Source organism: Chenopodium quinoa, unplaced genomic scaffold (assembly GCF_001683475.1).
Source record: "Chenopodium quinoa cultivar QQ74 unplaced genomic scaffold, ASM168347v1, whole genome shotgun sequence".
NCBI classification, from domain to species: domain Eukaryota; kingdom Viridiplantae; phylum Streptophyta; class Magnoliopsida; order Caryophyllales; family Amaranthaceae; genus Chenopodium; species Chenopodium quinoa.
In genome coordinates, this window is record NW_018745003.1 from 3,416,808 (window position 1) to 3,429,819 (window position 13,012).

The window sequence follows — 13,012 nt, forward strand, 5'->3', positions numbered from 1 at the left end:
TTCTCACTCTCTTTCTAATTTCTACTTTTTATGTACATGTATTAATGATTTAATTTTCGTGCAAAATCAAGTGTGAAGAACATTTAATTACATATGAAAACTAGGTAGTAGGGCACATACATACAGGGGCGGACTTGGCCTTGTGCCTGGTGGGTCAAATGACTCACCAGGGCCCAAATTTCTAAGTCTTTTTTTTTTTTAAAAAAAAATAAAAATTATTAGTTTGTTAATTTTAGTCTTGTCAATTCTAAGCTTGTTAAATGTTAGTTAGTATTGTAATCTTGTCAATTTTCTATTTGGATGATCTTTGTAAATAATTTTTTTTGGGAATTTTGGTAAAAAAAATTTTTTTTACATATTTGGTTATCGATTGTGAGTTTGTGACTCACCGGTCAGAAATTCCTGGGTCCGCCACTGCATACATATCCCATTATTTTAATGAAATAACAAATTTAGAAAATTCATCATCAAAATTACTGAACAAATAGAATTTACAAACAAAAGACAAGTATAAATTGTATAATGGCAACTAACCAACAACAAATTAAAGAGAATTGAACATTTAAATGCACTTCATGTGAAGAGCTCAGTCAGCCTCCTATTTCTACTTTACACCTATGTATAATCCAACACTATACACTTTTAACAAATGGCAAACTAACCTTACTGATAGAAACTAATTTCTTCCAAACTTATTAACATGTGAATGACATTTTTTCCACCTATTTTTTCTTCTAAATTTCTAAAATTAGAGTCTTAACTTTTTTATCATGATTTCTAAAAACCAATATTTTTTAGTAGTATTTTTACAAAGAAATACAACTTCTAAAAAACCAAATATTTAAAGCTCTTTGAAGTTTGAATGGTGGGGTATCAAAAGCACTTAGTTAATGAGAAGAGGAGATGCTATGTGTGTATATACTGGGGTTCACAATCTTCTTGTCCAGTAACTATCCTTCACCTTTAAATCAACATCAATAATTGACCATTAATTTGGTATTGGAATTTGTATGCTAAAGATTTTCTTTTTTCATTTAATTCCTTTTTTCCATAATTTTTACCTTTTAATTTTCAACCTAAAATCCTAAATTACCTTCCTCCACAAACAATCACGTCAAGATTTACTTTACTATAACCTTGTCGTATTTTTTTTACTTTTAAGAATATTTTTTTTCTGTTACAGTTAACATTGTTGATGTGGTGTTACCTAAACTGAATCAACAATCACAATATAAATTGTTACACTTCCACACATAAGAAATACCAGAGGGTACATGATAGATTATTCTTGTTAGTGGTGTTACTACAACACCCAAAAAAGATGTCAAAATAATAAATAAAACACATTTTTGTAAACCTAGAACTTTCCCATGAGAAGGTGCAAAAATGGGATTGGCCTAATCTCTCCCTGCCAAATACTAGCTGTTGTTTGTGTCAACCACTAGTGGAGGGCCACTTCATTAATATTATTTAATTTCCCTTTTCTTTTATTTCCTCATTACAACATAAATTACGTTGAAAACTTTGCCTATATAAGAGAAACTTCACAAGCTATCTTTATTGTGAGTACAAACATATTCAAGCAATCATCTAATATTGTCTCATACAAATAATATTAGCTTCCATCTTCAACTTCAACTCCTTTTTGGCTGCTTCTTCTAAGGCTTCTAAAAATGGTTAGCATTTTTGTCATACTTATTACAAGTATTGTTTTGCAATTGTTCCAAGTATATTTCATCAATTTTGTGAAACTCTCCTAGGGTATTTACATTAATTTCATTAATAATCGCGTTACCATATTTGTTTGTTCATGGCTCAGGATGGAAAGATGAGTTGGGCTGTTGCTGATGCCCTTGACTATAAGGGTGCCCCTGCAGACCGCTCGAAAACCGGTGGCTGGGTGCCTGCTGCTCTTATTCTAGGTATGATTTACCCTTCTTTTAGCCTAGTGTTTATGCGTTTATGACTAATTAGTTGCATTAAGCATCATGTAGTAGGTTATTCATGCAAAATAAAAGTTCATTAGAATATTCAGGATAACAAAAATGAAGGGCTAACAATGTTGATGCAAAGTGTTGCACTTGTAAACCTTAAAAATATTGTTCAAAATATTCTCATATCCACAAACTTTTTATTCCACCTGGCCCACTCCATTCGAGCATTTTGATCATCTTTAAACATCAATAGATTATATACTAGGTCCGAGATTCTCTCTAATAATTAGACGGTCTGAGGGGTTTTGAGAAAGTTGCACGGTAACTTATGAGGATCCACTTTCATTACACTGATACTAATGGTGTCTCTAATTATGTTGCAATGATAAAATCAGGCATCGAAATGTGTGAAAGGCTCTCGACGATGGGGATAGCAGTGAACCTTGTGACATACCTTGTTGGAACTATGCACTTACCTAGTTCAACCTCGGCGAATGTTGTCACTGATTTCATGGGAACTTCCTTCCTCCTCTGCTTACTCGGCGGCTTTTTGGCTGATTCCTTCCTAGGAAGATTCAAGACTGTTGCTATTTTTGCAGTGGTACAAGTATTGGTAAGTACTAATAAAGTAACACGCCTTACAATAATTTTATGAATGCATGACAAAATTATAATTTTAACGACTTCTAACCTGTATCCTATACATGATTCAGGGGACAGCAATGCTAGCAATCTCAACAAAACTACCCGAGCTACGGCCACCACCATGTGACTCAAACGAACCATGCCAAAAAGCAACAGAATTCCAAATGGGAATTTTATACTTAGCCTTGTACTTGATCGCCCTAGGCACGGGTGGTCTAAAATCGAGTGTGTCCGGTTTTGGAAGTGATCAATTTGATGAGAAGGACGAGAAGGAGAAGGCTCAAATGACCGCCTTTTTTAGTAGATTTTTCTTCTTCATAAGCCTAGGGACTCTAATGGCCGTGACCGTGCTCGTGTGGATACAAGATGAAGTAGGGAGAAGCTGGGCATATGGAATTTGCTCTGTTTCAATGGGTGTTGCAATAGTTATCTTTTTGGCTGGTGTTAAAAGATATAGGTACAAAAAGTGTATGGGAAGCCCTATTGTTCATATTTTCCAAGTTATTTCAGCTGCTGTTAAAAAGGCTAAGTTGCAATTGCCTTATGATGTGAATTACTTGTATGAGGATGCTCCTGAAGGTCAAAGGGTTCCACACACTCAGCAATTTGGGTAAGTTTCTATATTCAAACAAAATTTAGTCATAATTTATCTACTTTATGTAGGTAATATTAGGTCCAAAAAAGATGTAACAATTTTTGCTTTAAAGATATTCCTAACTTTCTTTAAGGTCAACTTCTAAAATCCGAGCTTTATTTCTTTGTTGTCTTGATGGAAAAAAATACACAGATAGTGGTGCAGTAATGATAAAACACTCTTACTAATCGACCTTTATCGTAACTAAGTAGAATGAAAGTTTGAATAAAGTATTACAGATGAGACTTTTTACTTAAAATATTCGAGGATTAACTAGGTTTCATAGTGGAGTATATCCATTAAAAAAAAGTTGACAACACTTTTCATTAGAATTATTTTAAAGTGGTTTTATGCTAATAACTTCCTTTTTCTTAAATAATTGAAGTTCAATTCAGGATTATCCTATCTACTGGTACATGTACACAACATTTTATTTAACTAGAATAATATATAGTTAACATAAATATTATTATATGTAAGTTACCAAGTAAAATGAAACAAAGTCACCCTTTTTAAATTTAACTTTTGTGTCTTCCTTAAGGTAAAAATTAAATGTATAACGTTTTCATCATGCTTATACATAGGTGCTTGGACAAGGCAGCAATAGTAGCCGAGGGGGACTTTGAGAACATTCCCGGTGGTTCGGCCCCCATGCCCCCCAACCCATGGAAGCTATGCTCGGTGACCAAAGTCGAAGAAGTAAAGATGATGGCACGGTTGCTACCCGTGTGGGCAACAACCATCATATTTTGGACAACATACGCACAAATGATCACATTCTCGGTCGAGCAAGCCTTCACCATGGAAAGATCCCTAGGGAGCTTCAAAATCCCAGCAGGCTCACTCACTGTCTTCTTTGTAGCAGCCATTCTACTCAGTTTAGCAGTATATGACCGTGTCATTGTGCCATTTTGGAAAAAATGGAAAGGCAAAGCAGGTACTTTACATTATATTGCACCATATACTTCTTCCTTCGATATTTAATAATTACAACATATGAAGTTTTACACTTGCTAAATCACAATTTATATCAATGTTGACCAGTATTCATTGAAACGAATTCAACAAAATCTCACTTGATTGAACATATGTTTTTTTTCACCTATAACTCACAAAAGATGTTCAAAATTTGATTAGTATCATGTTTTGGGTTGAATTTTGATATTAATTACTTGCATGTTTTTACCATGATCTAATTATACGTTATGTTGGTACGTGGTCCAAAAAGAGGGTACCACACCTAATGTTTTTATGTGGCCTTGCTAGGATGTAAAGGAAGATAGCGTATAGTACTTTGGGACAACCCCCTTTAATTTTATACCAGTACTTTTTTTATTTTGAAGGGTTGGTACCATCTTGATTCAGTATCTTGTGACAAGACACTAAGGTCTCTAACCATGATCTCAAGTCTGAAATCATAATCATATTCCGTGTTTTGTACCCTAAATTAACCTATATGGCTAGTCAACCAAAAAAATTTTGATCAGTAAAAATAAGCTCATCATCTAGTTGTTGCATATACCAATTTTGATTAGTAGGTATGAGCTTTAATCATCGAAATTGATTTTAATCGGCAAACAATTTAATAATCTAATAAAGAGAACAAATTCATAAAGTTTGTTTAGTATGAGGTTGTATGTTACACTCCTTTTAAAAAGTATAATATTAATTGAAAATGACAAGAAAAAAGTATTAAATATATGATACTAGAATCTAAAGACAAGATACTAGCTTATTAAAATGCTTAATATAATGAAAAAGGCAGCATTGCATTATCATAAAACAATATGTATCTACAGTAGATCCCAATATAATGTTCATGTCTCTATATCTCACAATAGATCACATGCATCTCACTATCTTAGGTTATCTTTAAATATCATGAGATTCAAGGTACCAAAAATTAGTTGGCTAATACATGCAATTATCACACAAATAATTCTTCCATAATTGATCCAATGAATTTTCCTTCACACCGAATCTTTAAGGAAAATAAAAGACCTATAATTAAAGAATTAGTCCAAAATATTATTAAAGTATTGAAAAGTTATTGTTTAGCCGACAAAGAAAAAATGCGACTTTTTAGAGAATTTTATGTCTTACTGAGTAGGGGATCGAAATTTGTTATCAAGTTTGTCGATAAATAATAGATGGAGTATTATTCACTATATTCAACCAAACGAACACTTATTACAATAATTTTATTTACTCGAAGTTTCGAATGAAAATATTGCACGTAAGCAACGTTACTGCAACATGAACACTAACTATATTCATATGATTTTGTATGTATAGGTTTCAGCAGTTTGCAAAGAATAACAATAGGGCTAGTCCTCTCAACACTAGGAATGGCAGCCGCGGCATTGGCAGAAAGAAAGAGATTATCAGTAGCTATAGCAGTAGGAAGAGATGCACAATCACTTCCTATAAGTGTTTACTTCTTAATCCCACAATTCTTCCTAGTTGGTGCAGGGGAAGCCTTCATCTACACCGGACAACTCGATTTCTTCATCACTCAAGCACCTAAAAGCATGAAAACTATGAGCACTGGCTTGTTCCTTACCACTCTTTCCCTCGGGTTCTTCCTTAGCAGCTTCCTAGTATCGGTCATTAAGGGTGTTACCACTACGCGCACTAGTGAAGGATGGCTAGCCGATGACATCAACTATGGAAGGCTTGATTACTTCTATTGGTTGTTGACTCTCCTAAGTTTGGTTAACTTTGGTGCATTTATGATTTGTGCTATATGGTTTAAGCCTCCATCTAAAAAGAATAACTCGATTAGGGTATCGAATGCTAATGGATCATATGGTTCTGAGGAAAGGTGCTAGGAGAACAAGGAAAACAAATATGCAAGTTTAATTTCAGGGGAATTTGCTGAAAATTTGCATTGGGTGTATTTTTATGTGATACTTTGGAGTTAAATTTTTTGAAAGCTAATGCTTTACCTCCAAATTTAATTATCCTTTATGTATAGTTTAATGTAAAATTATTGAATCAAATGGTGTGTTTTAAGCTTGGTTCTTAACTTTCTAAATCATACTTGTCAATTGTGGCTTTTTTCTTCCACTAATACAAAGGTACCTATCCATTTCAATCATTCTTTCTTTTTTTTTTTTTACCTAAAGGTGAGTTAATATGGACCTCACACTAGCACTATGTATTCATAGGCCCATGAATGGTGAACCATATGTTATGTGAAGTACTTTATCTGTTTCTTTTTTACTGCTTCATTTGTTATAAATGGATGTCCCTTATTAATTGCCCCATTCCATTTTGGGCCATGATCCCCATCTTCTTAACCTCTATTTAATTTTTATAACCCAGTCATGTCACGGTATTATTTCTCCTAAGAGCTCCCTCCAACCCACTAATTACTCTCTCTCCTCTATCACTTCACTTTTTCTCTCTCTTCTGGTCAATGTTTTCTCTCTCCTGATTCAAAATAATTTCACTCTCATCTCCCCCAACTACCTCTATTTTCTCACCACCCTTATAAAAATAAAAACCCTATTTTTTTTTAACTCATTTGGTATTTTCTCTCTCCTCCGTTGATGAACCCTAAATTCGGTTCTACAATTCCAGAATTTTATTTTTTATTTTTCTGTAGAAATCTCTTTCTTAAGATCTATCATTGTGTAATTCTCCTTCGTAGTGTGGGTATTTGCATGTTTTTTATAGTTTATTCCCATATCTGATTACCATGAATTTTAATTTCAATAATTTTCAAAAAAAAAATTGACCCACAAATCTATGGTAAGGGTGGGTTTGATTCAGAGCTAAGAGGGATTATGAATTTTTGAAGGATAAACTTCAATTTTATCATCATAACCTATCCCCAATTAACTCCGATGATGATGAAGAGGAGTTCATCCCCAACACCCCACCCCCCCCCCCCGATCGTTGTGTGTATGACACCTCCTCTTGCCCCACTTCAGGCGCCTGACACACCGGAGATGGCGTGCATGAGTTATACCCAAGCACCAGCTGAAGGAGGCAACAGCTCTAGGAGGATTGGTGTGAGGCGATCTAGGTACTAAATTTAAAAAGTGTTGAAATTTTAAAATTTTCAGAAAATTGGGTGACCTTGTATGGTTGTAAAGTTGGTGGGGAATGAGTTTGCTTTATTGTCAACCTCTCCCCAGGTGAAGAGTTAATCTAATTTTAAGTACTTCCCTCTCTCCCCAATTCATTTAATTAAACCCACTAATATTGACTGTGGACCACACTTCCTTTTCTTCCCTTACCAATTCTTAATAAAGCAGATTTGTGGGATGGGGCAATAAAAAAGGGGACAAAGGGAGTAGATGATAAGGGCGGTCTTGAAGGTTAAAAGTTAAAACACTTCGATACAGACTGATAAAAAAATGACTCGATCATATAATTGACGTTTTTTTGTTGCATTACTAAGTACTTTGTAAAAAGTTATCCAAGTATTTCGACATACTTTTAAATAGCTACGTAATCATGTTAAATAGATGAATCTGTCTTTTTTATAAACTAAAAGTACTTGAAGAAGTTCTTTTCGCCAAACCAAAGGAAAAAATAAAAATAAAACAAAGAACCGAAAGTTGTGAAACAAACCCTAAAACGTCCTCCCCTTGAACACGTAATTGTTTAGCTTATAATTGAATTGGTCCACCTTTAATCCATAACAATAAGGTGAATGATCCAATTTACCTAACATTCCAACCTCTTAGGCGTCCATGTCCCCGGTTCAACTTTTGGCAGGTCGGATTTTGAAAGTGAGGGAAAAGAATAAGGAAGTCTCTACCCCGATATGCCTCCAGGTGGGCTTGATCCCAAGCAATATAAGTTGCAATTAATTGCAATTCATTTTTTTTTTTCTTCAGACAGGTACATGTGGCTCTTGGCCTGACCCATCTTTTTCTCAAGCATTAAAATCAGCTGTAGCAAATAATCAAGAAATGTGCTGAGTAAACTACTATAATGTACACACTAGGCCATTAAGAGGAATTCGAAATCAGGATTACAATAATGTAGCTCAAGTGTTTCCTTAATCAGTAGATCAATGCTTGTAATTTAATTAGCAGTTCAAATACAATTAAATCTGTCATTTTAATTAATTTCTATCATATAAGCTAGTGCAGGTTTCCTTGATTTGAAACAATTTATGAAAGAGGGCATGAACACTTATAAAATATGATACACAATGATTATTTGATACAATTTGATATGATATATGTTAGATTTGGATTAGATAGATAGATAGATATAGTAGATGTTGTATCGTTTTCAATCTAATATCTCCGAAGTAGAAAGATAAAAATCAACAATTCATCAAGAATCGCATTCATTCATATGTTCATATGCTACTATACAAGTATATATATAAGCTTTGGTGAATAATTTGTCGACAACTTCAATTCACACATAAAATCACTAAAGAACTCTTGAGTAAAAAAACAGTACTCGTACATTATTACAAGATTCTATTAGGTCAATGAATGGATACCATGATATCTCCGAAGTAGAAAGATAAAAATCCACAATTCATCGAGAATCGCATTCATTCGTATGTTCATATGCTACTATACAAGTATATATATAAGCTTTGGTGAATAATTTGTCGACGACTTCAATTCACACATAAAATCACTAAAGAACTCTCGAGTAAAAAAAGAGTACTCGTACATTATTACAAGATTCTATTAGGTCAATGAATGGATACCATGATATCCACAATAGCAAATAAAATCACGTGGACTTTATTCATTGTAAAACTCTATTATAATTGATTCTTCATCAAAGTCCAACATTATTGGCTCCATAAAATCAAAAGAATATCTTATCACATTTTATTCGACCAATCCAAACAAAGTATCTATCAATTATACAAAACAATAAAAAATGACACATCAAAATTATGGAAGTTGGAAATTAAAGGGACTAGCACATTATTGAAATATTTCTGCAAATATAATTAATATTGTAGGACGTACACCATGATTTTTAAGGTGGGTGTGACTTGTGAGGCTAATTTTGAAGGAAATTCAGTCATTTTAGGCCTAACATTTCCGGCGGCTTTCAAGGTGTGGTAGTGCATATATAAAGGGCTCCATCTATATTTGGCAATGAGCTATTATTAGTTTTTTTCATCGAGTAGGATTGATCAATAGTTTGAGCTTTTTAATTCCGTTATAATTTAGTTGACACATTTTTAGGTTTGGGTTTGCCAATTTACTTACCTAATTTTTAATAAGAAAAAATAAATTGTATTTTTTTCTTGAGTATTGTATCATGCTGAACATACACTCTTTTTTTCACTTTACTTTCATTTACATAAATTCTTGTATAAATGGTTATGAGATTTGAGATATGTATATTGGAACAGAGGCAATATCAACTATGATATTAGAGTTGAACCTAAAGCTAATTATTAGGCCTTTAAAAGATCCAAATATCTTCATAAATCACCAAAATTTATTGTATTCAAGTAATCACGTAAACTACAAATATTTTTAAGTCTTTTGTGTTTTTGGGATGTTGTTTTCTTGCGAATGATTAATGATAACGTGAACATCACCTTGTCTTTCACATTGACACACACAAACGAACAGTGAATTCATATGTGGTTGATATTATTCATGTCATGATCTTTGGATCTACTAGTTATGATAACTTAGTGATACAATCCAATTTTATATATTAAGCAATTAACATCAAATAAGTTACACCAAATAAGTACATGGAAATTTGTCATAACAAAAAGCATCATTCAAGCGCAATCTAATAAGAATTGGGAATTTATGTTTAGTGTCACAAATTCGATGAATGAATACTCCAATGACTAATTAGGAGTTTCTATCATTTCAATACATAATGCAAAACAACTCTAATCATATGTCCTAACAAAATTCTGTACTCATCCATCATTATATCATTTTACACGTGAAAGACTCAATATGTAAAACCACGAGTTTTTTTAATTGCACATCCTTTTCACCAAGTTTCGCAAACAGGCTCCCCATACTCATACTCTTTACTAATGCAAGAAACATTTACTAGAGCACAAATCATGCGTGCCCGTATCTACAAATGGCATAATAGAGCCAAGTTTCTTCACGACATATTCACACAGAAAATGCAGTCTAAAATTGAAAATAAGAAATAAATAAATAAATAAAATACTGTAGAAATTTAGCAATGATAACGAGGGTCACGTGACAGCTCATAAAGTCACGCCCCACCTCCCAACTATTGGGAGTTAACAATAATTGAGCAATACCGAACTAATGGTCTCAGTGGGCATTAGCTTTATGCCCAATTTGCAACTTTTGGGCTTGGAATATATTGGGCTATCATGATGCTCCGAGCTCAACTTAGGCCCAACAAGAACAGGCCCTCTTTGCCCATTAATTAAGTCTTTTTTTTTTTTTTCTTTTTTGAGGAAACCATTAATTAAGTCATTATATAATAAGACTTTTAGGTTTGGAAAAGGAATAATAATAATAATAGGGAATTTAATATTAGGTGAAGGCTGATTGGTGGATCTCTAACCTACTCACTCGGACAGTGTTAGGTAGTTTATGACATGGAAGAACATATTATAACATTTTGGGGAAAAAAAAAAAAACAATGGTATAGGTAGATAAATAGAAGACTCTTAATTCCAATCTCAATAATCCAGTCTAGATGATGGATTTACACTAACCCCAATGAGATCGCCATCCATGATAAACTCGTCATATCTTCAACATCTGAGTTAATCGGTCCAAAAATGTCTTGTATTCAAATGAGCTCTCATATATTGTTATATCGTCTATCTCATTACTTACTTTATAAACAAATGACAAATTCACTTGAGGGTATTAGACATAAATTTAGAAAATTCAACATAAAAAGAAAATCGAAAAACGTACTAGTACCATATAATGAATGGTTAAAATGGAATAAGTTGAGACGTGCAACCTATCTATTATAAACGTCATTATACGTTTTATCTTGTCACGAAGATAAATTCTTTAAATGTGCTACCACCCACTTATGAAAGAATAACTCCCACTTCAGAATCCAATAGTTGGGGACTTATAGTCTTTAAGAGACTCTAATGTCATTACTCATTTGTCAGTTTAAGGAGTGGAAAGTGAAGTAACTAAGCAACAATCAAGTCAACTTACACCAAACATAAAAATCAATCGAGAGTTAGCAATAACTCCACTTCTCCATTATGATTATGACATCTTTAAAAATGCCAAAGAAACCAACTCATTTTGACTGCGATTATTCCTAAGGCTAAAAAAATATCACGGGTATATCTCAGACTTCCAAGAACTTGGTCTTTTACTTAGTACTAGTCTTCACTTCTATAGGAGAACATTCAAATTTCGTTAAACTTCTTGGATTATCACTATCAAGAGTATCAACCTTGCCCAATTTTCCAGTAAATAGCTCGAGTTCGAGCACGACTGATGTTTAAACAAATTTAAAATCACATTTAGTAGATGAGGTTGAACATTTATGGGTAATGCTCAATTAGATATGATCATGAACTCGTTAATTACATTCACAAGCGACGTGTCTATTTTATTTTATATATTTATATACTAGTAAAAAACATTGTATAAAATTCGTATAGATGTTTAGTTTAAAATGTTTGATACATTGTTAATAAGTTGTACCAACTTGACATATTGTATTATTTTGGACTAAATGAGCTTAAACAAATTAATTTCCAAAGCCACAAAAGGTAAGAAAAACTAATTTTAATAACTTAGGCTCAATCACTTAACAAGTCAAGTAGTCAACCTTGGACTATTGTTTCTAAATAAATTATCTTAAACAGATTATGTGAGTTCCAACTTAAGGCTTGTGCTCAAACTCGATTTCTATCGATCCGAATGAGCTTGAAGCCTTGAACATGAACAAGCCGTAATACTTATTAGGTCAACTCGACTCGGCTTATTACACCCACACATGTAACCGATCCTAAGTTCACAACAACCCTAACACTTCACAGTAAATGAGAATGGTTGGGAATCAATCCTAATTAATTTTGCTACCAAAATAAGAATGAGACCTTAAATCACCTAAACTCATAAAGAAATATAGTGATCCTAGCATTAGTTCTTTAATGACTTTTAGAAAGCATATTACTGAAACTCTACTCGTTCATACCTAACTCAGCATTTTATAGGCAGAGAATCACTCAAAAATCACTTAACAATTTTAGCATAGTAGCACTAACTAAATTAAGAAAAACTTGTAAATTATAACAAAGCGTCAAACACTCAACCATCTTTCAATGATTTCTATAGTAAAATCGATTATTTCTTAACAACAAATCATAACAAGATTGAGAAAAGGTAATAAGAAAGAGATAGATTAAAAAGGCAATAACTGCGGCAAAAAATTATGAATGTCATGAGAAGTGTGATTGAGAATGCAAGGCATGCGGTCTAACAAGCAAAGCATGTGAAGACAGCGTCATTATGAGCAAATTCTGCGCTTTTGGTTCAAAATGAAGTGTCGAGTGTCCATGATCCAACACGAGTATAGTGGAGTTAAAACGAAAATTCCGAGCAACATGGTTCTAAGCTACTGTCTACAGCTGGTTTAGATAAGACAGTCACTACCTTCTCATGGAAGAGAGGATTCAAAAACAAAGGACAAATCCAAGCTTACCAAACACATTCCACATGCATCTTGCCAAAATCATAAACCGATTCAAAGATATTATATAAGTGGAAATGAGGCGATTGCGCCTAATACAGCTAAGCTGCCAATGAAATGCACGCAGAAGAACCAACATAGAGGAGATGAAGAAACAACAATTCAA

The 13,012-nt window shown here is 33.3% G+C and overlaps 1 protein-coding gene across 1 annotated transcript; it reads left to right on the top strand.

Annotated features, from left to right (window-relative positions):
• The first annotated feature begins 1,517 nt into the window (after positions 1-1,517).
• Positions 1,518-6,313, top strand: LOC110707935 (protein NRT1/ PTR FAMILY 6.2-like). The gene is made up of 6 exons (XM_021886021.1): positions 1,518-1,676; positions 1,820-1,922; positions 2,330-2,547; positions 2,648-3,189; positions 3,798-4,150; positions 5,509-6,313. The coding sequence occupies exons 1-6, from the start codon at positions 1,674-1,676 to the stop codon at positions 6,042-6,044; spliced, it is 1,755 nt and encodes a 584-aa protein (XP_021741713.1). The 5' UTR covers positions 1,518-1,673; the 3' UTR covers positions 6,045-6,313.
• The last annotated feature ends 6,699 nt before the right edge of the window (positions 6,314-13,012 follow it).